This window comes from Caretta caretta, chromosome 10, assembly GCF_965140235.1.
Source record: "Caretta caretta isolate rCarCar2 chromosome 10, rCarCar1.hap1, whole genome shotgun sequence".
Lineage (NCBI taxonomy): Eukaryota > Metazoa > Chordata > Testudines > Cheloniidae > Caretta > Caretta caretta.
Window position 1 is genome coordinate 66,025,330 of NC_134215.1, and position 26,035 is coordinate 66,051,364.

Here is a 26,035-nt window from a genome sequence, read left to right on the forward strand (position 1 = left end):
CTGGCAAGGCAGAAGTACTGCTGAAAAGGATCTGGGTGGATATAGTGGATCACAAATTGGCTAGGAGGCAATGATGCAATTGCAAGGCTAATATTGGGGGGGAGGGAGGTGGATTAATAGTAATGTTATATGTAAGACATGGGGGGTAATTGTCCCCCTCTAGTCAGCACTGGTGAGGCCTTAGCTGGAGTACTGTGTCTGGTTCTGCGCACCGCCCTGTAGACAAATTGGAGAGAGTACCTTTTGAAGTCAGTGGAAGTTTACAGGATTTGGCAAAGTCTAAAGGATTTGGCCTGGAGTCCTGTGTCCAGTTCTAGGCGCCACACTTTAGGAAAGATGTGGACATATCCGAGAGAGTCCAGAGGAGAGCCACAAAAATGATAGAAGTTTTAGAAAACATGACCTATGAGGAAAGGTTAAAAACCAAACAAACCTGGGCATGTTTAGTCTTGAGAAAAGATGACTGAGGGGAGACATGATAACAGTCTTCAAATATGTTAAGGGCTGTTAATAAAGAGGATGGTGATCACTTGTTCTCCATGTCCACAGAAGGCAGGACAAGAAGTAATGGGCTTAATCTGCAGCAAGCAGATTTAGGTTATATATCAGAAAAAACTTTCTAACTATAAGGATAGTTAAGTACTGAAATAGGTTACAGTGGAGGGTCCTAGATATACTTTGTCCTGCCTCATCACAGGGGGCTAGAATAGATGACCTCCCAAGGTCTCTTCTAGCCATACATTTCTATATAAAAGGCATTGTTTGTTATGTGAACGCTAGGATGCCAGCAACTTGAAGCTAATACCCCAATGTGTAAATGTGAAATCTAAAATATATTGTATGGAGATTACCCTGCTCTCTCATTTACTCTTCCTAATTATGACTGATTTCACTGAGGTTTTAATAGCTCTTTTTCTCAGCAGACCCAGAATCGTCAGCTGATATAGTAATAACCACAGTCTCCATTTAAGAAAGTAATGGCTAGGTGCCACAAGTACTCCTTTTCTAATGGCTACAATTGTTTTTCAGCAAATACATTCATTATACAGGCCAGTATGTGGGCAGATAGGATGTAACTAGATTTTAGGGGTTAAATAACCAGGGCCAGAATTTGAAATTGAAGCCTTTCCCCAAGGTTAAATATTGAATAGAGTTAGCAATCCTCAAGCTGCTTAAACTCCTCTATTCCCACAGCAGAGATTTTATATTTTGCTGAGTCCAGAATTGTGAGTTCCATAGCTTCAAGATATATTTATTAGCTGCTCTGCATATAAATACATCTGTCTCATGACATGTGTCTGGTTTTCAACAGATTCAGACCCTACAGTAAGCCCACTTGTATTACTAATTGCCTCTTACTACTAGTCACGTACTAATTAGTCATTTGTATTTATGTGATGTTGATATCACATGTTCAAACAAGTTAGTTGAATATCAACAAAATTATTATATGTTGGATTTGACCCTAATCTCATATTAGTGGGAGTTTTTATATGGATTTAAGTGGTAACATGAGCAGGCCTATACTGCATTCTATTAATGAAATATGAGACATGAAATTTTAAAACACACTAAAGCAGTACTTAATCTTAAACCAAGTTCTGATTTCTTTGTGTGTGTTGCAATAATCTCTAAATAATGAGCATCATATATTCTGAAAAGCCCAGTAATTGATTGTTTTAAAATTATGTAAACTTGTTTTATCAATGAAATTTTAATAATTAGTTGATCTGAGATTTGTTGTTTGTTGTCAGTTTGTTACTTTTGTGTGATATAACATTTCACACTGTATAATGTGGACCACATGGTTAGAGACAAAAGGAAATGATTTCTGATCAGGTTACTCTTTGGTTACTAAATATGCGTGTATAAGTCTTTTGCAGAGAGACAGATTCTGGGCCTGTTCTTTCCTTGTGGAGTTTTTCTTGGATGTTTAATTTGTTCTGATTTCTGCTTTATAATTGCAGGTTAAAATGATTTAAGATGGTGTAGGAAAGATATGTCTTAGTTCTTTTCTTATAGTAACTGTAGGACATGAATGATTTTTCAATGTTTTTAAAGTGCAGTTTAGAGTGCAAGTTCTGTTTTACTGGTGAACTCCCAATTGGAAGAGGGTTGCTCACGGAAGAAATTCCAGTCAAAGTCTAAGTGCTTAAGAGATTTAAATTAAGGAAATGACTCACAATTTTGGCAGATATGGTGGTTTTACTACTTGCAATCTCTGTAATTGCTCCTGAGTCTAGTTACAAATTTAGGAAAAATAACTACATATAAAATACACCTCACATGATCTTTCATAGCTGCATGGAGAAATTTAACTGCTCACCCACGTTTGTTGCCCTCCTAACCTTCAAAAGTGGATGGAGGATGACATTGGTAGCCTGCTTGGGAATATATTTGTTACTATATTTTGTGTATTTTGCTGATTTGTCTATTTTGTTAGTTCTACTTTTGATGGGGAGGTGCTGCAATTTAGAGGCCTCCAAGAAGGAGTGTGTTTTAAATTTCTCCATAAAGAAACAAGACTTGAAGAAATCAGACATGACTTTACAGTTGCTTTTCTTCTCCATTACCTATCTCCACCTGTTGTGGTTGTTATCTGTTTATGGTAGTGCTTGTTTTCTGCTAGGCACTTTCCAGAGAGACTAGAAGGAACAGTCTCTGTGCAGGGGAGTTCACAATTTAAGCTTAGAGTGACATATACACAAGTAGACACATTTAGGAATGGGAAATAACACATACTGTACTTTCCTCCCCCACTTCTCTATTATGGACTGGCACAATTTATAACTATTTATGTTAGAAAATTGTACCACAGGGACAGGCACGTGTTGCTGAGAGAGATTTGGCTGCTCAGATCCTGAACTGTCCTTGAGAAGGTAGGGCTGAAGTGGGATGAATGGGCCTCCTGTCCTCAAAGATTCCATACTCCTATGGGGCAGCATCTCAGATCCAACAACATTTGCAACAGGTGGTTGCAAATGTAACATATCATCAGTTCCTAACTAAATTGAAATCTGTTTTTCCTAAACCTCGCCTGATTTTTCTATGGAACGGGGTAATACAAATATCAGGCCAGTCAGTCTCTTTGGGGGAGTGGTCTGGACTTCCTAGGAAGGGAGAAAAGGGATGATGAACACAGTCCCAGCCTTCACTTGTAGCTTTAGTCAGGGGACCAGTCTCTGTGAGGGAATGGTGCAACTGCAGCCAATCAGGTGCCCAGCAGTGTGTAAAGGCCAGACATACAGCAGTCCTTCTCTCTCCAGCCTGCCCACTAATCCTGCTAGGACACTACAGCTGCCAGCCACTTCTGGCAGCACTGACTTGCTGCTGGAAGAGTTTCCCTTTACTGCTAGAGGTAAGTGTTTTCTTCATGCTCAGCTTACATCTACTGCTTCTAGAAACATTTTGATCAATCAGAATAATTAACATACCAATTTTAAATGACTTGTTTAAGATTGTAAAATGCCCAGTGGGAAAATCTGTGGGAAACCCCCCACCCAAGTATGGGAGGAAGGAGGGGAATAAAAGACTTAATTTTCAAACTATCCTTGTATTGGGGAAATGAAGTCTTTTCCCAATAGATACAGTGGAAGATCAGTCCTTTTGGACCAGAAGGCAGAGAATGGCTATCTTTTCAGTGACAAGGTAGGTGAGGTAATATTTTATTGGAACAAGTTCTGTTGGTGAAAGAGACAAGCTTTTGAGACTTATTGTTGTGTCTAAGCAGACACTGGCATCTTACAGTACTAGTCTAAGGGAGAGGATGGGTGTATGTGAACATTTCCTGTCTCTTTTTCTCAAGTGTCTGATAATGGAAAGAGTAACATTAGTGAAGGCATAATTGATAAATTCTGTAATAATCATTCATTTTACATGTACAGTGATTCCACTGCAAATAGTTAAGAGTAGAGGGTGGTAACAAATAAAAAATAACAACCCTGTCAAATGTGTTTTTGCATTTATCACAAGGGGAGGCTTAGAAACGTGTGCAGCTAAAAATGTTCATTTTAGACTAACTAAAAAGGGAGCGAGGGGAATGGATGGGGATAGAAAACTAAAACCTGTGAAGTTTAAAACAGATAATGTATCGGCAAAGTAGAAGAGACTGCACATTCTGATTCTTTGGGGAGAGGGATACTTTTGTAACCATTCTATTGATCCTATCAAGAAGAGTCATGGCATTGGCTAGAAGGAGGTATAGTTCAATCAGCTGGAAAAAGGGGCTGCTTGTGCTTAAAAAAACAAAAAGCCCTGCAAGAATTTGCTCTGGTTCTAGTAGGTAACTGAAGGAATGCACACTGACGACTGGGGGATAAGGGTTTCATATGGGAATTCATATCCTACATTGTAGTCCTAGTTTAATAGAACCCCAGAATCTTACAAAAGAGCAAAGAAATACAAACTACCAAGAAGGATGGTCAATTGCAAGTGCAACTTGTATTCCATCAAAATTAATAGCAACTTGATATAAATAAAGATGTTTCTTGGGGTTTATTTCTTTTCATTTTTGCTAAAAAAAATCCCATTTACTAATTTTGTACCATATAGGTTTATAAAGCAGGCAAAATTGCAGCACATCAACCAAAATCTTTAGTGTTGCAGCTAATCACAGATGTCCTCTGCACCTGGCAGAGAACATTCAGCAGAAGAGGGGTAAGCTGTTTTGCTCAACTTTGCGATAATGGGCTTGCAGCTATTAGCTGTGACAAGCATCTGGAGCCTCCTTTCTACAAGTGGAAGCTCAAAGTTACCAAAAATAAGATAGAGCTCAGAACAATGACCTGTAAACTACGGGCTGCCCAGTATTACAAACTGCAATACTCCTATGTACCACAAGTAGTTCTGAGACTAAAAGGTTGTTCAAGTCCTATAGCAAAGGCTGTGTCTAAGTATGCATAACCCACAGATGATCAGAACATGTGCCTGGCTCCTCTTTAAAATGCCCTGAATTTTTACATTTTTCTCACACTCCTCTCCTCCAGCTCTTAATCTACCCTTCTCCCACTAGCATGAGTAAACTGGAATGCCCTATGATCTCTTACAACTCTGACCACTTGAGGCCTGCCTCAGTGTTACATTCGTCATATCTCTCCCCAGCCATGACTTACTTATCTCTAGATTTCAATGCAGCAGTTGAACAGACTAGACAGTGGGTGAAAAGCTAGCACCAAGAAGGGAGGGTCAGGACAATACTGAGGATACAGACTGATAGCGGCTTAAAGCCTGTTGGTTGCTTAAGGCATATTTTGCTCTAACATGCTGATGAATTATCACTTCCTTACATATTAGGCCACCCTGAACTTTTCTGTCTTCCTTTTGCCCATACAGTTAAACATAAGTGGTAGATTGATAATTATAATTTCATAACATCTTGACACTAAAGAGGCATACAGAAGCAAGTCAAATGATACAACGGGGCAGAGGGTAAGAGCTTCCTACAATTTTAGAAGAAAATGTCTTTTTTTTTTTCAAATGTAGACATGCCTGGCAATAATGGGGCTTCAGTAAAATGGAATGTCAGCTTACAAGATTCATCCTCCCCTCGGGGCCAAAGCTTCACAGTAGTTTTTAACTTAGGGATTCTGGTTAATTACAATTTAGACCTTGATTTCCCTTAGCACTGTAACAGGTTTCAGAGGAACAGCCGTGTTAGTCTGTATTCGCAAAAAGAAAAGGAGTACTTGTGGCACCTTAGAGACTAACCAATTTATTTGAGCATGAGCTTTCGTGAGCTACAGCTCACTTCATCAGATGTTTACCGTGGAAACTGCAGCAGACTTTATATACATACAGAGAATATGAAACAATACCTCCTCCTTTTCTCTTAGCACTGTAGTTTCCTGACACTTCTTATCAAGCTTAATTCAAGTATTTTACCAAAAGGCATCATGGGATGATTAAAAGTTAGAGCCAATGCAAAACTGAGGAGATGCTCCAGCACAAAGGAGCCTCCAGGTTAATTAAACCATACACCAGCTGCGAATAACCTCTCCAAAGCTGAAATGAGTTTCACTTTTTGTGGACCCTGAAGCATTTCAAAGCTGCGTGGTTGTAAGGAGAAAAGGAAGCCATGAAGGGAGGGGGAGGGAGGATCAGAATAACTCCTATCTGCTCCTAAGAGCAAAACACCTCCTCAGCATCTTTTCAGTGGCGGTCAGTTGTCTTTCATTTAACAGCAGTGGCAGGGAGGTTTTTCGCAGGAGGCAGCGTGCACCGGCACTGGAGAGCACGTTGTTCAAAGGCTCAGGGAGGCCCTGGCAGTTGCTTGCTCTGCGCGATGACCCTGCATTATACTCCTTGCCTCCAGCTGTCGCACTCCGTGGGTCGCACCTGCCACCGCGGACCCCGAAGCACTTGCCAAGCGCTACGCGCGCAGGGTGTGCAGCGCCGCGCAGGGAGACGGGCTGGGGCTGGCGGCCCCCACGGGCTCGCTCCTGGCTTTGGGGCCGCTTGCGCTCTCCTTTTCAATGGCCTGTGCCAGGAAGACGCGCTGGCTCGGGGCCTGAGCTTGCTGGACTCCCGTCCCCGCCACCCCTGGCAGGCAGCGCTGCGACCCGGCGGTGCAATGCCTCCGGGAGATCCGGCCCCCGCCCCCGCCCCCGCCCCCGCTGATCGCTCCCGTGGCGCAAGAATAAGAAGCGGTGGCCGCTAGCGGCGCAGGAGAACCGGGCAGAAGCTCGTCAGCGCTGCGCAGGGCGCCTGGGGCTCCTCCAGCGCCACAGGTAGGCGAGTCCTGGGTGCGGGGACCAGGGTGGGATCAGTGCCGCTAGGCCGGGGGCTGTGTCCGGCGCTGGCCGCGCTCCAGGACATGGCCCTGAGCGAGAGCGCTCAGCGCGCGGGGCGCCCCCGGGGCTGGCCGAGCTCTCCGGCTGACGGCAGGGGTCTGTGCTGGGCCCGGGGGGGGGGGTCTGCCGGGCCCCGCCCCGCCCCGCTCGCAGCTGGGGGAGCCCCGCTCTGTCGGCCGAGCCCGCTAACGCTGCCCTGGAGAAGCCCGTAGCCGGGGGGAAGGGCTCGGCTCGCGGGCAGCTGGAAGTTGCCCAGGGAGCGAACTGCGGCTGCCTCCCCCAGGGCGCTGGGCTCCTTCCCGCTCAGGCCGGGTGAGGTCGGGCCCCTCGCCTAGCCCTGCAGCCTGACTTCGGGGGGAGGAAAGCGGGCTGCGTTCTCCCCTGCGCCACCCCAGGCTCCTGGGCCCGCCGCGCCTTGAGTGGCCGCAGGCTCCGCGGCGCGCTGCGAGTGCTGCGGCGCACGCCCCTCGCCGCCCCACCCCGGGGGACCCGGTCCGCTCCGCAAAGGAGCAAGCGGCCTGCCGGGGGAAGGGCCGACTCCGCAGCGGTCACGGCGTGCAGAGCCCCGTGTGCCCCTCGGGCAGTGACATGCCCGGCAGCGCCTGACTCCCAGCCTGGGACGTTAGAACTAGTTTGAGTCCGAGGGGGCGTTGGCCAGGGTTGTGTCCCCTTCCCCCAGCCTCTGCAATTACACCTGGGGGCTGTAATTTCTTGTGAAATAACCGCCAACCCTGGGCGGCAGGGACTAGGGTTGCCAGTTTTTGTAGGATCTATTCCTGGAGGTTTCATCACATGACCTAATATTCATTTAAAGATTAATCTTTAATTCCTGGAGACTCCAGGACAGTCCTGGAGGCTTGGCAACCCTAGCAGAGACGTTGGTGTGTTGGCTCATTGGGGCGGTATGGCTGTGAGATTATTACACATTTTGAATGTGTAATATTCATGTTCAGGCCCAGAACTGACTGATTGATTTAAATCGGGAGTTGTCAGGACAGGAAAAGTAGCTCTGTTGTTCATCTTTAGCCTTCCCAGTGCTGGCTCTTTCAGACTACCACCCATAAATGTTGATGATGACATGTATGTGACTAGGGTTAAGTACTCCAGCTATAGGAAAATCTCTCACCTAGAGGCAGGTTTTAGGATGCACAAGATTAATGAATATTGAAATTGGAGTGTGCCATGTACAATTCAGTAATCTGAGCTGAGTGTACAGTGTAGAATCAGCTTTCTGTCCTAACAGTGTTAATCAGTGGCTGGCTGTTAAGAGAGCACTCCTTTCTAGCAGGCTCTTTATTGTGCAGCAGATCTTTTCATTTTGAATCAAACTAGTGCTTCTGTTTTGTTTTGTTTTTTTAAACTGACCTTTGGTTGCCCTACATAAAGTAGTAATTTTTCTGGCGTATAGTTAACCCTGAAAAAGAAAAGGAGTACTTGTGGCACCTTAGAGACTAACCAATTTATTTGAGCATGAGCTTTCGTGAGCCACAGCTCACTACTGTGGCTCACGAAAGCTCATGCTCAAATAAATTGGTTAGTCTCTAAGGTGCCACAAGTCCTCCTTTTCTTTTTGCGAATACAGACTAACACGGCTGCTACTCTGAAACCAGTTAACCCTGAGTTTCCCTGGATTTCACAGCTTGCTTCAGAAGTATTTGTTCTGTGATGGTGTTTATTGGCTATTGTGGCAGAGAGTGCCCACACAGTCTGTTTGATGTGAAATTTATCCACTCTATAAATATGGTGATTTTTTGCATTTTGTATTCTGTATGTTCTGCTTGTTGCTGGAAGATATTCCTCTGTCCTGAGATAAGACTCCTCTAGCAGGGTTTCTCAACAACTGGTCCATGGCCAGGTGCAAGTCCCCGAGATTTCCTTGACAGTTTACGTTTCTCAACCTTTCCGATACCAGGGACCAGTTTGCTGCCTTCCTAAAGGACCTACCTCTATTTACATGATACTGAATTGCTACCAAACGAGTTGTTTAGAGTTGTTCGCTCTTTGGTGGATTAGATAGTGCATTTGGGCTGGTGGTGGGGTACTAGATACAGTATTCAGAATACTTATTAAATGGCTACATATGTCTGCAAGGGGCAGCCATAATGTTTAGCGTAAGCTGATAGTGATATGCAAGTGTGAATATGTCCCTTGATTCACTGTTAAGATAGCATTTGTGCCCTCCACTCCACTTACCGTTCATGGGCCATGCTTTTGCCATGCAAATTGATGGAAGGCAGAACTGTTAGCGTCCAATCCTGTAAACCTCTGCACCTGTGAATGACATCAGTGGGAGTAGTTCTGAGACTACCATACCTTAAGGGTTAGTAGAGCACTGTTTTTGTAAACCAGGGGTTGTTGGTTGTTTTTTTTTTGTTTGTTTTAAAAAACAAAGAAAGCCACACACCAGTGGGGTCTTGATCATTTTAATTGGAACAGTATTGTGTAGTGGATGTAGTACTAGACTAGGATTCAGAAGAGCTGGGTTCTATTCCAGACTCTGCCGCTGGCCTGCTGGGTGACCTTGGGAAAGTCACTGCATCTCTGTGCCTCAGTTTCCCCATCAGTAAAATGGGGCTAATGACACTGACCTCCTTTGTGAAGTGCTTTGAGATCTTCTGATGAAGGCCTAGGTATTTTTATTACTCACATGAGTAAGTTATATCTACATCAATAAGCATTTGTAGGGTTGATTGTTTAGTCTGTTTCCTCTGAAAACCAATTGCTGCAGCACTAAGAGGCTACCTCTGTTTCTGTTGTGTTGATAGCAAACCTTGTCTAGGCCTATCTGCTGCTGCCAATGTTAAGACATTCTGGGGTGGCCAGAAGTGGGGTCATTTAATTGGAGCAATTTTAGGGGAGCTTGGGATGTAACAGTTTGGGAGAGGTGGGGGTTGGCATGCTGTAGCCTTGAGGAGGCCCCTCTGGTGACAAGCCCCTTTTCCTCCATGGTACTTGTGAAATCTGCAATCCTTAGAACAAAGGGCGACTTTTCTAATGACAAATAGTCTAGTTCTCACAGTCATTATCTTATTTTCCTAATAACTGAAATCCTGAATATAGACAAACTGCTCCTTTCTGCTCCTCTCAAGACCTGAAAAAGTATTGCTATTTAACTATTCATATTGTCTTAGCTCACCTGTGGGGCTTTCAAACATTAACTTTTTATGGAAGTTCAGCATATCCACTGAGCTCTACTGTCTTCTGGTGGTCAGTGCATTCCAAAAGCCTGTAGCTATTTAAGCAGTGCAGACACAAAGGGCTTGTTTCCATCAATCACATGAACTAGCTGCTTTAGACTCATCCCTCTTGGTTAATTTTGTATCATAAAATTGGGAAACAAAATACAAAACTGTCAAGGGGAAACAAATTTATTATGGTACATTAGCAGCATAATTAAGCTTTAAGAAACATTGACTGTTTTGAGATTTCTAAAAGTCTGTAGAAAAACATTCCCAGGAGCACATGCCAATGCTGTTTAAACATTTTTGTTAGTACAACTATAGTAGAGTTTACCAGAACTGAAGTTTTTACAATTCAGATTGTAATGCTTTTAAATGTGCTGTATTTGAGTAAGTAACAAAGAACATGTCAGCAAAATGACAAACCACAGAAAAGGGGGGGAAAGACATTGTTAAAATAGATCTTCATTTTTCTTAGAGTGACAGCTACTTTAAAACTGGAAGTATAAAGCAATGAGTACTTTCTTTTAGTAGGCAGTTTTGCACTATAAGGTGCGGCAGTAGAATAGCTTAATTTCAAACTCAATTTTAGATAAACTTTTAAAATATTTTAGGTACTGCGGTCTTGAAGGTGCAGGTTAAATTCTCATAAAAGGTACATAAAACGTAGCTGTCTTGATGTGGTGTTCAGAGCTATTTTAAAGTTGAATATTTTGTTTACACTAGCTTATTTCAAATTGTTTTTAAAACACACAGGTTAAAGGACATATTAACATTTGCTGAAGTGTAAATTTCCAGCTCAGTAGGTTTTAAGTAGTCTGACTATTGTTGCTTTAGTTTCATCTGTCTTTTGTGTTGTGCAGTTCCTCTGTTTCATTGTTTGCCACTAGTTTCTACCAGTGTTCTAATACTAGGGTTGATATGTTGTTAGCCAGGGTCTATGTTTCTACAGTACCTTGTGGAATTTCTCCCAATTTAATTTAATCATGAACTCCAAATCTTTTTAGATTCTCTTGATCACAAATAGCAGCAATGGATTTGCACTTGGTAATACACAGTACATACCTATGAAATCCTCTTCTATTTATGGTCTCTATGAAAATATGTTAATATTACATGTGACTAAAAGTAAAACTTTTTTTTCTTTTTTAGAGCTACAAAAGACTTTTGGGGGGCGGGGGAGAGATTTGCTTCTCCTTCTAAACTCCATTCAGCCAATAGAGGATAACACTATCATTTACATAGCACCTTACATAAATTGGTCTTTTCCCTGATGGAAATATATATATATTGTATTTTACCACTTAACAGATATAGCCAGCAAACCCATAGCTACTATTTGTGTACAAGGATCCTAAAAATCATAGAGAGTCTAAATATGCTGAGTTCATGATGTTCCAGAAACAGGATTCCCAGTTAACTTCCTGATAGAATACATTTATATAACTAGTTTTCCCTGTAATCCTCCTTGGTGACTTGGAGAGAACCGGAACTGCCACTCCCAGGTGGTAATCTTCTTTTTTTTTTTTTAAGGCTTAAAACAATTTGTCCCCTGTGGTTGGGTCATTAGTCCACCTTTTAAAATTGCTGTTTGTGCCAGACTCACAGGAAATAGTCCTGTAAAATGAAAGTAGGGTTTATTATTCCAGTGAATCTCTCACTCTGAGGCCTGAATCTTCTGCAAATCAGACTCCTAAAAAATACCACCCAGTAGTAACTATGTAGTCCCTGAAATCTCCCAAACCGAGATCTACAGTACTTAAACTGGAAATCTGAGATAGGATTTTGTTATCCAGGGGAAAACCTCATTTTCCTTTGAAAAAGTAGGATATTTTCAAGGGCAAATAGATCAGTAATTCTCTGTTTCAAAACTATTAGCATGCAGTGTTATCTCTTGCAGACTGTGACTGGATCAGTATTGCCAATTCCAAGCATTTAAAAGTCATGAAATATTAACCTAACGTTTATTTTATATATATATATATTTTTTTTTCTATTTGCTTTCTGGATTTTGAGCCTTTGGTTTATATTTTCAAGCTTTTCTCTGCATCTCTGAGGGGCTAGAAACAGGGCTGGCTCCAGCATTTTTGCCACCCCAAGCGGCCAAAAAAACCCAACAACCCCTGCTGCCGAACACAAACGCAGAGTGATGATGCGGCTGCCGAATTTCCACTGGCAACCGAAGAAGAGTCACGTCCCCACCGCCGAATTGCCACTGAGTGCGAAACAGAGCGGCCGCCGAATTCCCAGCAAGGGTGGATTGCCACCCCAGAGCCCGACCTCCTGATGCCCCTTTATATTTGCCTCCCCAGGCACCTGCTTGGTTCGCTGGAGCCAGCCCTGGCTAGAATCATACTCCTCTGCTGCTCTTTTTTAAAAAAAAATTAATGCTGAGATGATTTCAGAAGCTTTCACCGAGGTCGTAGCACATGCGACCAAGTACTTGTGCTGACCACATTTGTTGAAATGGCTTCCAGAGAAACTTGAAAACAGTACCTGTTTTCATTGATCTAACAGCAGTGTATGACATGGTGTGGCACGCTGGCCTGCTTGTGAAGGTATCATGGGTCCTGCTACCTGGGGTCACAGGCATCGTTGAACTGTTCCTCCATGATAGGCAGTTCAGAGTCCATATGGGAGAGAAGACGAGTGCCTGGAGATGACAGAGCAATGGGTTACCCCAGGGCTCTGTGCTTTCTCCAACCCTGTTCAACCTTTTACATCAATGACCTGCCAACAACAGAGTCACGAAAGTTCATTTACACAGACGACATCTCTTGTGGTACCCAGGCCCAGACGTTTCACGAGTTTGATGCCATCTTAAACTGGGACATGACAAAGTTAGCTGACTAATGTAAGACTTGTCACCTCCAGCCAAGTGTCATAAAAACAGTCTCCAGTTTGTTCCATCTTCATCACACCAGCGCAACCCTAGAACTGAATGTTTATCTGAATGGTCAGATGCAGCATGAAGTAGAACTGGTTTATCTAGGTATGATCTTAGACCACACACTGAGTTATCATGCCCACCTGAAGAAGACCGCCACTAAAGTTAAGACAAGCAATAATCTTCATAGCAAACTGGCAGGTTCATCAGGAGGTGCTCGTGCTCCAACTTTGAGGATGGCAGTTCTCGCCACCTCATATTTGGTGGCGAAGTACTGCACACCTGTTTGGAGTCTGTCATCACACAACAAACTGGTGGATACACAGTTATACGCATGGTGGCATGTCATCTCTGGCACCCTGCATCTGACTCTGCTCCCATGGCTTCCAGTTCTGAGAAATATTGCTCCTCCTCATATCAGACGAGAGGTTGCCACTGGCAAGTTACTGGAGAAAATTCGCGCCAACTCAAGCCTGCCACTGCACAATCACCTTTTTAAACCACCAGTTGCACGTTTGCCATCATGTCACCCATTATGGTCTCATCCACCACACCAGGATATTAGGGCAGAAACACTCTGGCGAGAGGAATGGATATCTGTTCTAATCCCCAGCCAGTCCCTCGTCGCCGACCCCACAATTTGCCTGCCTGGTTTTGACCTGCCCCATCATCAGTGGTCCCTGTTGAAGGTCTCTGCAGCCAACCAGTATCGCTGGGGCCTTCGTGACAGCCCTTTGTACGGCTGTGGCACAGTACAGACAACGACACATGTTGTCAATGAATGCCTGCTGACTAGGCTCAGCAGTGGCCTAGAAGAACTGCATTGTGCCACTGAAGATGCCATCGGTTGGCTAGACGACTATGCACACGCTAAGTAAATAAGGAGCTGGAGATATATTTATAAATAAATATTGAGACTTGTGATAAAATTGTAAGAGTTGGGAATGCTGCTGTCGCCAACTTTATGGCTTACTAGGAAACATTTTGCTATTCTAATATGCAGACCCAAAAAAAAAAAAGTCCAGTTGTGGTTATAAATGATTGATTAAACTATTTAAAAGGCAAAAGGGGTTTCTCCCCATCTGTATTTAGTAGGTGCAAAATATCAAAGGGTTTTGCACTTATCATAGAAAAAATTCTCACAGTTGGCTTTTTTTCTCTGTTAACCCAATATCAACATACATGACTTTAACTGCAATAAAAGATCAGATAAATCTCGGTAATGCTTTATAACTTGCTATGTCTTTAGACTGGAACACTGTCTCTTATGATTCTGATTCACATTTGTTTTAGTCATTTCAGGGGTGGATGGGCACAGGTTTGAACTTCGTATCTGGTAACATTCATCTCAATAACTTGTTGACCTAGATACTAAAAAGTGATTGTAGACAGGGAACTGAATCTTTTTAAAATAAATAATAGGTTTAGGGTCTTAAAACAGATAAGGGCCACGCTGTCATTACACTGAATTCCCTCTGCTTTCTTTGTCGCCAAGACCCAAGCTGAGAGTCTTTCATTTCTCCTGCAAGGGTTGATAGCAACACACACATCATAAAAGCGGAAATTCCTGGTGTAATTGCTTGTGAAGTCTGAGCAGAGTCTCAGCACATAAGGGAAAAAAAATGCTTGTATGTTTTTATTTATTTTGGTTATTAACATATACATTCTGTGAGCATCTATCCCATTCTCTGTGTGGTGCTTCTCATATTTAAAACAACACTGTCAATTACAGTGAACTCTAGAATCCACTACCAACCAACCATAATTCATTCCCACAGCACATGCAGCCCCTAATTTCTTTTTGTTCTCACCAATGCTTTTCCTTATCTTGCAGATTCATGCTTACTGAAGATGTCAAACATGGGAGTGGTGTCCACCTGCTTCTGCGTCCGTTCTTTCGTACACCTGCTTAGGCCGGGAGTGCAGAAAATGGGCTATTTCCAACTGCACACTGCATCAAGGTGTGCTGCTAAGAATCACTACGAAGTGCTGGTGCTCGGTGGGGGCAGTGGTGGAATCACCATGAGCGCTCGGATGAAGCGGAAAGTGGGAGCTGAAAACGTGGCTATTGTTGAACCACATGAGGTAAAAATCTTTTTAAACGTAGAGAATGAGGTAGTAGCTTTCCTTCGTTGAGGAGCTGGTTTGTGTGTGTTCTTGCTCCTTCCCTCTGTTATGCAATTTAGAATTAAAATCCACCCAGGTCTCCCAGCAGGAGAATACCGTATAATGCACCATAAAAAAACTGCCTTTAGCTATGGCGCATGAGGCAACATTTACAAAGTACATATCTGTCTATACAGCTTCTTTCATTAGGAACAAAGTGTGACACACCTTCCAGGTGAAGGTTCAGATGATCAAAAAGCAACATGTTGTTGTTTCAGAGAGAAAGTCAGAAACCTTGCACCGAGGGTGACCAGATAGCAAGTGTGAAAAATTGGGTCTGGGTAGGAGGCCTTGGGGGGGGGGGGGGGTAATAGGTATCCTATATAATACAATTGTCCCGATATTATCGGGACATCTGGTCACCCTACTCGCACCCTTAGGGCTAGGTTGTGCAACCAACTGAGTAGTTGCCCATCAATCAGTCTTGCCCTTATGTTTATGAACTTCATGATCTGATTGAAGAGTTTCACTTCTATGAAGTGAAACATCTTCTTGGGTTCCAGAGCTACATGCCTAATGCACTGCATCACAGCCAGCCCTTCTCTGCTCCAGACTCCCTCTAAAGACAGTCAATACCTCTATCACTATAGGGGATTATCAGAGGCACTTTGTCCTACTTTCCCTTTTCCTGGGTCTCGGTGAGCTACCTCTGCAGTCCTGTCAGCTGTTAAATGGAGGCCAATTCATGGAGATGTGAGTTCTTTCTTTCAGAAACATTACTATCAACCCATGTGGACACTAGTTGGTGCTGGTGCAAAACAGCTGGCAACCTCTGGACGTCCGACAGCCAGCGTGATTCCTTCAGGTGTAAAATGGATCAAATCTACAGTCACAGAGTTGGATCCAGACAAGAACTGCATCCGTTTAGCGGATGGCAAAAAGGTAACCGTGATAATGATGGATATCCATGAGCCTTAAGATAGAACTTACTTGATTTCCCACTCCAGAGGGCTCCCATAAACACAAAATAAATTTCCCATCCTATATGGGTGCCATGAAAATGTCATTGTACACTATCCAACAAGTCCTGAAAATGTATTGAAAATACTTGTTACACTGATAGTATGATAACAACTGCTTGTGTGTGGTGGTGGGGTTTTTTTTTGTTTTTGTTTTTAAAAAAACAAAAATGATGACAAAACCCTCCAGATCAATAGATGCTCTTCTCTCCAGGTGGCAAGTACCAGCATGTTTTCAGAACTTGTTTTAATGAATTGGATACTGAAAAATATGGAATAATTACCTTGCTGAACAATGGAGTAAATGTTTTGGATGTTCAGTGTATTAGTTTATTTCATACTGATGCACTTTTAATCATTCCACATTTTAGCATTTACCTTGTATGGTTTAAAATACATGGCTTAGTTTGCTTTCCGTAATTTATATTATCTCAGTGTTCATTATTAGTTGTCAGATTGTTTAAACAAACCTTTTGAGGCAAAGTTCATTATGTCTAAAATGACATCTCTTCTTTTTTTTTTTTTTCTTTATACTATAGATATCTTACAAATATTTGATAATTGCCCTTGGGCTTCAGCTGCATTACGAAAAGGTATTCACTTTAAACCAAATACATTTTTACTGGTGTTAATTGCATAGAAATTGCACTTTATATTTTTGTGATCCTCTAAATATAGTGTTTTTTCAATACAGTCTATAAAGTGTGTCCAATAGTTCTTGCAGTAATAGCTATCTTGGATGAATATTCGTGTCTCGTTCTGGCTATATAGGCTCTAAATTCCACTGGATAGTAGGGGCTCCAATTTGGGGCCATTCTCAAACCATTCAGCATAAATGACCTCTCTCAAATTACATCGCAAAGCTCTCCTCTTATTTATTCATTGTGCCTTTCCATAGAGATACAATTCTGATTACACACAGAAATAACTCTTGATTGGCTGGCTGAGTAAATTGTAGAATCCTAAAAATGTCAGACTGCAAGGGATCTCAAGAGGTCCAATGACTTAATATAGAAAAGAGGCTTGATTCGCAGCCTAGCTTCCATCAGCAGCACCCAGCCTTCAGGCCCCTACTGGAGGGGTTTGCAAGTAGTGCAGCTGCCTGCAACCCTGCTTAGCCCGGGCCAGATGTGGAAGATTGGCAAGGCCTCCCAAGTGAGACATTGATTCATTACATCTTGGGGGCAGTTTCTGCTGATTTGGGGGAGGCACCATAGAGCCTATTCTGGAACTTAAATCCCACAGTGGAGCATTGGGGAAGGTGATAGTATTAGGGTGCAGTAGATTCCGCTGGTGCCACTTTTTTCTTCTTAAAGTTTATTACATTTTATCAGACAAGTGCAGCCTAAAGCCTTGAGTCCCCTAGATATTGGTGTGGGAGGCATATGTGGGATCTGTGTCAACTGTTGTCCTAAGCCTAGGTGAGCATGTGGCATAGCTTTTGATAAATGGGAAGATGATGATGGTGATCTATGGAGCTCTGGTAGTTGTAGAGGCAAAATGGAAACAATTACTTGAACCATCACTTCTGAGTGAGAAGCAGCTTGTTGCTTATCTAAAGTCAACTACCTCCTACGTAGATTAGTTCTATTGAAACCAAACTGCACAATATTTAGTGATTGTCAGTGTTTGCTGTTAGCTCTTCTGTAGCACAACCTGATAAAGACAAGTACAATGAATACCCAGGGAAAGCACAGTGTGGCAAAACCAGTCACCACTTGTTTATAGCTAGATTTCAAACTCTTTGGGTTTAAAAATAGTAAAATCATGATTTAAAATTAAATCCCACAAGACAGGTATAGGTAGGCCCCTATCCTGCGAGGGATTTGTGTGTGGGCATAATTTAACTCACTGCAAGTGGTCCCAGGGAGTTGATTGTAAATCAGTGAACATGCATGTCGTCTTGGCATAGGTCTCAGTGCTGCAAACACTAACGCACAGGTGTAGCTTTACTCCAGAGAGTTGTCCTACAGAAATGCCCGAGTCCCTTCTCTGTAAACAGAGAATAATTCCCTTCCTTGTAAGCGTGTCATGAGTATAAATAAATTGATTGAGATGCTGATACGGCAATAAGACATTTCAGGATACAAATAGTTTCCTTAAATGCCCAAGATTTCTTTAGTTCTGCTGCAGATAACATCAGATGACAAAAACTGAAATATTTTTAAAAAATCAGATTTACTTTTCACTATTTAAGCTGTTTGTTTACTTTTCAAGTTCACTCAGTTTGGACAATGAAAACAGATCAGTCCTTTCCAGGCTCTGACTGTACATGAGCCCAGTGATACAGTATTATTTTATATAACACACACACACTCTGCTGGCAATGGTTATGATTACAACTGTTATACTTTTTTTAAAAAAATCACGGCACCATTAATACTGGGCTTTCTGCTTTGTACAGCTTATTTTCTCAAACGCTAGTTTTGGGGATTCACCCCCTGACAGGGCCCATTTTTAAAAACTAAGAAGTCTGTGGGTGCAGCGGAAAATAGATCTACCTCCAGCTCAAACTTTGGTTTCCCAAATTATCTATGTTATAGATTACAAATAATCTGAAGACAGGGGAAGACTTTTTTACATCCATTTGTTCCAGCTATGTTTTAATAAGTCTTGTTTTGTTTTGTTGTAGATTAAAGGTTTGCCTGAGGGTTTTAATTATCCTAAAATAGGTTCCAATTATTCAGTCCACACAGTAGAGAAAACATGGAAGGCTTTGCAAGACTTCAAGGAAGGAAATGCCATCTTTACTTTTCCAAACACTCCAGTGAAATGTGGAGGAGCTCCTCAGAAAATCATGTACTTGTCAGAGGCCTACTTAAGAAAGGTACATATTTCATCACATCCCCTACTGATGCCTGTTACCACTGCTAGAGATCAGACTTATTTTATGGGGATCATGTTGTAATTATGACAAAAATAAGCCCTGAGGTGGAACAATATATTGTGACTTAAATCTTAATAAGGTAATTGGTTTGCAGACTAACTTTTCTGAACTTCTATCAATATGAAGCAGACCATTAGGGCTCAGTGCAGCTGAGGAACAAAGGATGCTCTAAGCTACCATTGTGGCTCTATGATGCTGTGGCCAGCAGAGAGCCAATTCAGTCCCCAACATAACTTACAGCAGTGTCAGGATTGCACTGGCTAGTATGGGCTCCAGTCTGGTGCCTTCTAGCTGCCTGGAATAGATGGAGTGCAGCAGCATTGTCATCATGCCCCCTTCCACTCAGCCAGATTGGCTGAGAGGGAAGGGTGGTGTAGAGTTGGCCAGCTCTATACTACCTGGTGACTTTCCCACGCTGTGGGAATACTCAGCTGGCTAGTAAAGCTTTGTGGTACCAAAGGGGCTATCGCAGGACCAGGATCTTGCCTTAATGTTTAAAATCTTTGTTCTATATACTAAAGATTAATACTATTTATATAACCCTTTTCATGCTAAGGGATTCCAAGAGCAGTATGCATGCTACACACAAACCCCACTGACAAGAGCCACTTAAATGCACTAGCTATTAAAAATACACACCACACAGCTTAGGAAGTGAAGCAAAGAATATGATTGTACCCAGTTGAAAGTACAAGGGGAATCTTATGTAGACAGAATGCAAAACCCAGATAGGTGTTTGGCCAAGACATTAAGGCAAACAGTGCCAAGGGACTTTTAATAGGCAAGTATTTAAACCCTCAGTTTTGCGTGTCGTCCAAAATGCTGTGGTCCCTTATTCTGTGCTAGGTCACTTGCTTAGTACTCATTTATTGGGTAATCGCTGTTATTTGACTGACTGCTACTCCACTTCATATGGCACCAATGTTTTCCTGGGAGGTCTCACCCAAAGAAGAGCTGACCTTGCCTAGTTTTTGATAAGATAGCTGAGAGGATCAAATCTTGAGATGGTGTGTCTCCAATACACATTTTAACTGTTTGAATATTAATATATAAAAATTCAAAACAGCTGCTAGTTACACAGTATATGCTCTCATTTACAATAGTGTAGTGTTTCTATCCAGTTTTACTGCTTTTGTAGTCTGTTCACTGTTAAATTAATTTCTTTCTACCCAGACAGGAAAACGATCCAAAGCCAACATCATCTTCAATACTTCACTTGGATCAATTTTTACTGTTCAGAAGTATGCTAATAGATTGCTGGAGATAATTAAGGCTAGAAATATTGTTGTTAACTACAAACACAATCTCATTGAGGTTCGAGCAGACAAACAAGAAGCTGTATTTGAGAATTTGGACACACCTGGAGTGACTGAGGTTTATCAGGTCAGTAAGGTAGAAGCTTTCAGGCCTTTAGTTTAGTGGTCTTCCGTTTTTGCCATCACTATTTACTGTCCACTGAAATACTAAATACTGAGATTTCCCCTCCACCGCCCAGTATGTAGAAAACTAAGTAACTTCAAACATGGAAACAAAAACTGGGGCTATTCCAGCTAAAATGGTAATATTGTCGTTTCCCTCAAAACTCTGAGCAGGATCCGCACTCTCAGCAGATGTAGCTGAGTGGTCAAAAGAAGCTCCGCTCTGACTAAAATTGTTTGAATAGCACAGCTGGAGTGGATCAGTAGTTGGCTAGCAATATTAAAGCACGTAGCAAGGACACGCTCAAAAATACTAAGAAATTGAACCTTACATGTGACTGTAACAAGGCAGAAGACCCTCTTCTCCCCCTCTTTAATCTTTTCCCCCTCATCCCAATGCAGATTTGACCTGCTATAATAAGGGTATCAATTTCAATCCTGTTCACTGAATTCCATTTATCTAGCTGTTTGTTTCTTTCTCTGCCCAGTATGAAATGCTTCACGTCACACCACCTATGGGACCACCTGATGTACTCATGAACAGTCCTGTTTCAGATGCAGCTGGCTGGTTAGACATAAATAATGAAAGTCTGCAACACAAGAAATACCACAATGTGTTTGGTATTGGAGACTGCACGAACCTTCCAACATCAAAAACAGCTGCAGCAATAGGTATAGTTCAGCGTCTTGTTTTTTAATGGTTGTGTTTTTGGTTTTTTGTTTTTACTTGCGTGTTCCAGCTGGACCATCTTTCAGAAAACAGACTTAAGCCTTGTGGTAATAGAGAAACTTCTGACCAAGTACAATTGGCTTGTAGCGATTAAAAAGCAATGCTGTTTCCCAAAACTTACAGTATGGACTACAGATAACGGGTTTCAACTGTTCTTAACTTGCAATTTCAGCACTCTCATACCCAACACCTCTGATCTGAGTTTTCATTTGTCTCTAGGACAGAGAGAGAGTTTGACAAGCTATGAAAAATGAACATAACACTAGTTCAGTTATGCAACTCTTCATTGGATCTCAAAGTACATGCATATGCTAGCTGAGTGCTAAGACTGTCCTAGTCAACTGGTCCCATGTTCTGTACTTGCAGTCACTGCATTTGAACTATGCAAAATGGACATTAGGCATATGCCTATCATGGTTAAAATTTGAATGTTAAATACTCTGGCTGTAGAATATGGATATACAATAATTAAATGTAGTTATTGGTATAAGAAAAACTGTGCACCTAAAATGAGTGATGTATTGAACTAACCAGGCACAGGCCATGTTGCCATAGCTTGTGTCAGCTCTTTTTAACATTATACAATATTTTATTATAATCAGCCTGGAACTTTAATATGAAACTTCAAAAATGTTTTGGAATTAGAGAACTCCCCCTCCCTTTTTCCCCGAAACATGAAGTTCAGACTTCACTATCATGCACCAATATCTTATCTGTTGTAGAAATAATTAGGAAAAAATTTATTAAACAAAGGTGAAGTCCAACTAGATTGTTATACTGGAGAATATACAACCTAAAAAAAAAAAGCTGAATTATTCTCATTCTACTAAGCAAACAGAATTGTACAATTGTTTCCACGTACTGTATTATTGTCACCATATTATAGTGTAAATACTATTTATAGTAGGAAAATGCTTCAACTGTAGTGTAGCCAAAGTTGTGTAACTTTTTATCTCTTACATAGCTGCCCAGTCTGCAGTGCTTGATAAAACAGTTTCTTCGGTAATGAAGAGCCAATTGCCAACTAAAAAGGTATTTTAATGTTTCTAAGAAGTTGCCTTATTAGAATTATCCAACTTTTTTTTTAAATAAAAAATGCGAGTAGAGTATTGCTTATATTTTAGGTGTTTGTATTCTTAAAATACAGCAGTTTAATTGTTCATGTGCAGCTAGTTTAGTTATAAGAAAAGGAATACTTGTGGCACCTTAGAGACTAACCACTTTATTTGAGCATGAGCTTTCATGAGCTACAGCGCTGTAGCTCACGAAAGCTCATGCTCAAATAAAGTGGTTAGTCTCTAAGGTGCCACAAGTACTCCTTTTTCTTTTTGCGAATACAGACTAACACGGCTGTTACTCTGAAACTAGTTTAGTTATATCTGTCCCCCTGTCAGCAGTAGCAGGTGCTGAAGAACAGACAGGGTACCACTCTCTTCTCCATCCAGTCCTGAATTTTTAAATTGACTTTCTAAAGGAGAAAGGTACTGAAGGAAAAAATTTAGTGTAACTTCAAAACTTTGTTACCCTGAAACCAATATTATGTTAAGCCTTTCTGGGAAAAGGCTTAAGATTATGGAGAATCCAGGAAACTGAAAATAATTGAGGGGACTTAGTTTTAGTATCAAATAATAACTAGTATTTATACAAGTCTCATGCTTTGGTGTGGGTTTTTCTTTTTTTTCAAAGGTTAACAAGCTGCATAGTACTGAGGGGGGAGAGGGGGCTTGGGGGGAGAGAAAGACCCTTTAAAAAGAAATGACAATGTGTGTTAAGCTTAAATTCTCCCCCACCCCCGTGCACAAAGCCTAGTCTAGCCCCAATGATATAATTGCTTTACTGACTCACTAAGTAGGAAGAATGAAGAAAAAATGTCTGAATTGACCAATAATTCTATTCTACATAGTCTTAAACTGCTCATCACTGTAGTATCTGATTGCCTACAAGCACTGCATTAAGCTACAGACTTATAGCTTATAGACTACACAATTATCATATGATGATTGCTCTACTATCTGCTCCCTGTGGGAGAAGCATGAGCAATGGAATGCCTTGTTTTTGATAGGATTTAATTTTTTTAATTAAATATACAAGTTGTTATATGTTGATGTTAGTAGGCAAAGTCAAAGATATGCCCATTGCAATGGAGGGTTTGTCAGTCGTCTTTAGTGGCCAGCTGTAGCTGCTTCAAAGATGCCTATTGTAGGCAGCTGTTAAGCTGCTTCTCCCTCCCTCCCATTAGGTCTCATCCTGTTCTCTAATAGTCATTATTTATTCTGCTTATTACAGTAGTGCCTAAGGGCAAACCAAAGAGGGGGGTCCATGGTGCTGGGTACTGTACAAACACAGAAAAGACAGTCTCTGCCCCCGAAGAGTTTAGTCGTGTTTCTCAAATATGGCCACAAGGGGCTTTTTTTGGGGCCACAGCCTCCTGGGGTGTGATTTGCGGGGGCGGCAAAGCAGCAGCCTCTTCCTCTCCCTGTTGCTCCTGGATGCACCACCTTGGAGTTGAGCTCTGCCCCAACTCTGGATACAGCTGGAGCACAATGCTGGAGGAGCAAGCAGCTGATGAGTTTTCCCCACCTTCCCAGGATGGTAGGGCTCAGGCTTTGGGCTTCAGCCCCAGGCAACAGGTCTTCAGACATGGAGCTTGGGGCTCTGTCCCCCAGCCATGGGGCTTCAGGCTCCATCCTTCCCCCCCATCCAGGTCTCAATTTGTCCCCAGACTTGCTGGGGCTAAGTAAGTCTGCTGTGAAAAGTGATAAACCTACTTACTAGGTAGGAATAAATACGTTACTACAATTTGGATGTTTACATGTGCATAAATTTTGTTTTTTCCTAAAGCTAATTAGGAATTTTAGGAAAACTGTGTGAAAGCAGCCACCAGCAAGAGTTGGTGGCCAGACTGAGGCCAGCAAATAATTAGGGTTCGAGAACCCTAAATAGAGATTGAAATGAAGGCACAAGCCAATTTAAGACCTGAAATTTAATATCCCTTCCAAGATTTGTTAGTATTCACCATATCTCTCTGGATACTCATCTATATAAATGTCCCATCTCTTTTTGAATCATGCTAAAATCTTGGTTTCAGTGAGTTCAACAGTCTAATTACCTATTGGACTGGAAAAGTATATCCTTCTTCGTGAGTTTCGAATTTGCCACAATTACATTTTATGTCCTCCTGTTGTGTGAGGGAAAACAGAAGCTCCTGTCTAGTGATCACTGGCTCAGGTTTTGTAGTGAGGGAGGGAAAAGTAGTTAAATATCCTCACAACCACAAACATGCTGTCCTTGACTATATACTATTTTTTGACAGCCCCAAAAGGATTGAATGGTTCCTGCTCTAGATCAGGGTTGAGGCCTGTTGCTACAGCATTATAGAGAAACTTACATTGCTGCATCTGTTACGATTAAAAACTTCAGTTTCTAGTGTACTCATGCTGCAACTTTTCACAAGCTCAACATTCATTTTGAAGTGTTTTTGGATAAACCCTATTCAGGTTGACCTTGCTTGTAGCACTTTGTGCAAAATGTACATGATGATAAGATACCTTTCATTGTAGTACGATGGATACACTTCCTGTCCCATTGTAACTGGCTACAATAGTGTGATTCTAGCAGAATTCGACTACAATGCTCAGCCTCTGGAAACGTTTCCCATTGACCAGAGTAAGGAGAGACTACTCATGTACTACATGAAAGCTGATATAATGCCTTTTCTTTACTGGAATGGATTACTAAAGTAAGTACTCCAACGTATACAAACTAATTTTGGCTTCTGAGGTAATCCCATTCAAACATACACAATACCCATGCAACAGGTTATACTGTGGTTTAAAATGAGCAGATCATGTTCATCAGAATGCTTTTGTTTCATGTCACTACCATCTAACACAGGGGTGGCTAACCTGGAGCTACAGGTGCCAAATTTCTAATGTGCTGGGGAGTGCTCACTGCTCCACCCCTGGCTCTGCCCCAGGCCCTGCCCCGGCTCCTCCCCTTCCCCCCCCCCCCCCCATGCCACAGAACAGCTGATTGTGAGGTGCAGGGATGGAATTTGAGGTGCTGGGAGAGCGTTCGGGGGAAGCTGATGTGGGGGCTGCTGACAGATTACTGTGGCTCTTTAGCAATGTACATTGGTAAATTCTGGCCCCTTCTCAAGCTCAGGTTTGCCACCCCTGATCTATATAAACTACTTTGGCGGACACATCCAGCAATACTAAATATTCCCACTTTAATATCTCATTAAAAGACCAAGACTGTTTCCGATCATCCGAAGCATTTTAGGCAATCACAAGAATTGTTTTCCCCAAATCAGTGCTGGTGATAAAACATTACCAATACTAAAATTACGCTCATAGAACTCTTACTTTCCTGCTCATCTATTTGCAATCTACTAGTAAACCCATGGAACTATATCCAGAAAGACCCCCTGTTCCCTGAAAGAAAACTTGCAGTATTGTATTTGTTACGGGTGTGGTGGTAGCTAGGAGCAATAGTAAAATTTACTCAGTTACAATGAAAAAGGTTGTCTAATTTATGCAGTGGCTAAAACTTTTTTTTCCCCCCACTCCTTAGGGGCTACTGGGGAGGTCCTGCTCCTATAAGAAAGCTGCTGCATCTTGGTTTGAAATAATGATCCAGTCAACTTTGCTTACTGGCCAGAACTAAGTCTAAGAAAAGGAACCATGTTTAAAGCACACACCTGTTCTCTCAAATAATAGGAGCACATACTTCTATGGATATTGTACTTCATGTATCAAAGGCCAGGTTTTTCTTCTGGTGAGAATTAAACCTTTAATTCAAAGTTAATGTAAGATGTCCTGTTACTTAAATGTCATTGTGGTTAATGGTGGTACAGTAGGGTGGAAATGACAGCAGTTATTATCTACTGATGATTGGTACCACACCAGAGTATTGTAACACAAGAGTGAGTCTAAACCCAACTCAATAACGGATTGTGTCTTTAAGATCCCACTATGTACCTTTACTTACTAAAACCTACTGCATCTGCTTTGTTACTT

The 26,035-nt window shown here is 41.9% G+C and overlaps 1 protein-coding gene across 3 annotated transcripts; it reads left to right on the forward strand.

Annotated features, from left to right (window-relative positions):
• The first annotated feature begins 6,374 nt into the window (after positions 1-6,374).
• Positions 6,375-25,823, forward strand: SQOR (sulfide quinone oxidoreductase). Of its 3 annotated transcripts, none has more exons than XM_048867140.2 (10): positions 6,383-6,725; positions 14,689-14,939; positions 15,732-15,902; positions 16,519-16,572; positions 18,612-18,806; positions 20,040-20,249; positions 20,773-20,956; positions 21,979-22,046; positions 24,575-24,753; positions 25,590-25,823. In XM_048867140.2, the coding sequence occupies exons 2-10, from the start codon at positions 14,706-14,708 to the stop codon at positions 25,645-25,647; spliced, it is 1,353 nt and encodes a 450-aa protein (XP_048723097.1). In that variant the 5' UTR covers positions 6,383-6,725; positions 14,689-14,705; the 3' UTR covers positions 25,648-25,823. The 3 variants fall into 3 exon arrangements, with proteins under 3 accessions (XP_048723098.1, XP_048723097.1, XP_074989227.1); XM_075133126.1 differs by lacking the exon at positions 6,383-6,725 and adding an exon at positions 7,085-7,100; XM_048867141.2 differs by lacking the exons at positions 21,979-22,046; positions 24,575-24,753; positions 25,590-25,823 and adding an exon at positions 21,234-21,914 and having other exon boundaries at positions 6,375-6,725.
• The last annotated feature ends 212 nt before the right edge of the window (positions 25,824-26,035 follow it).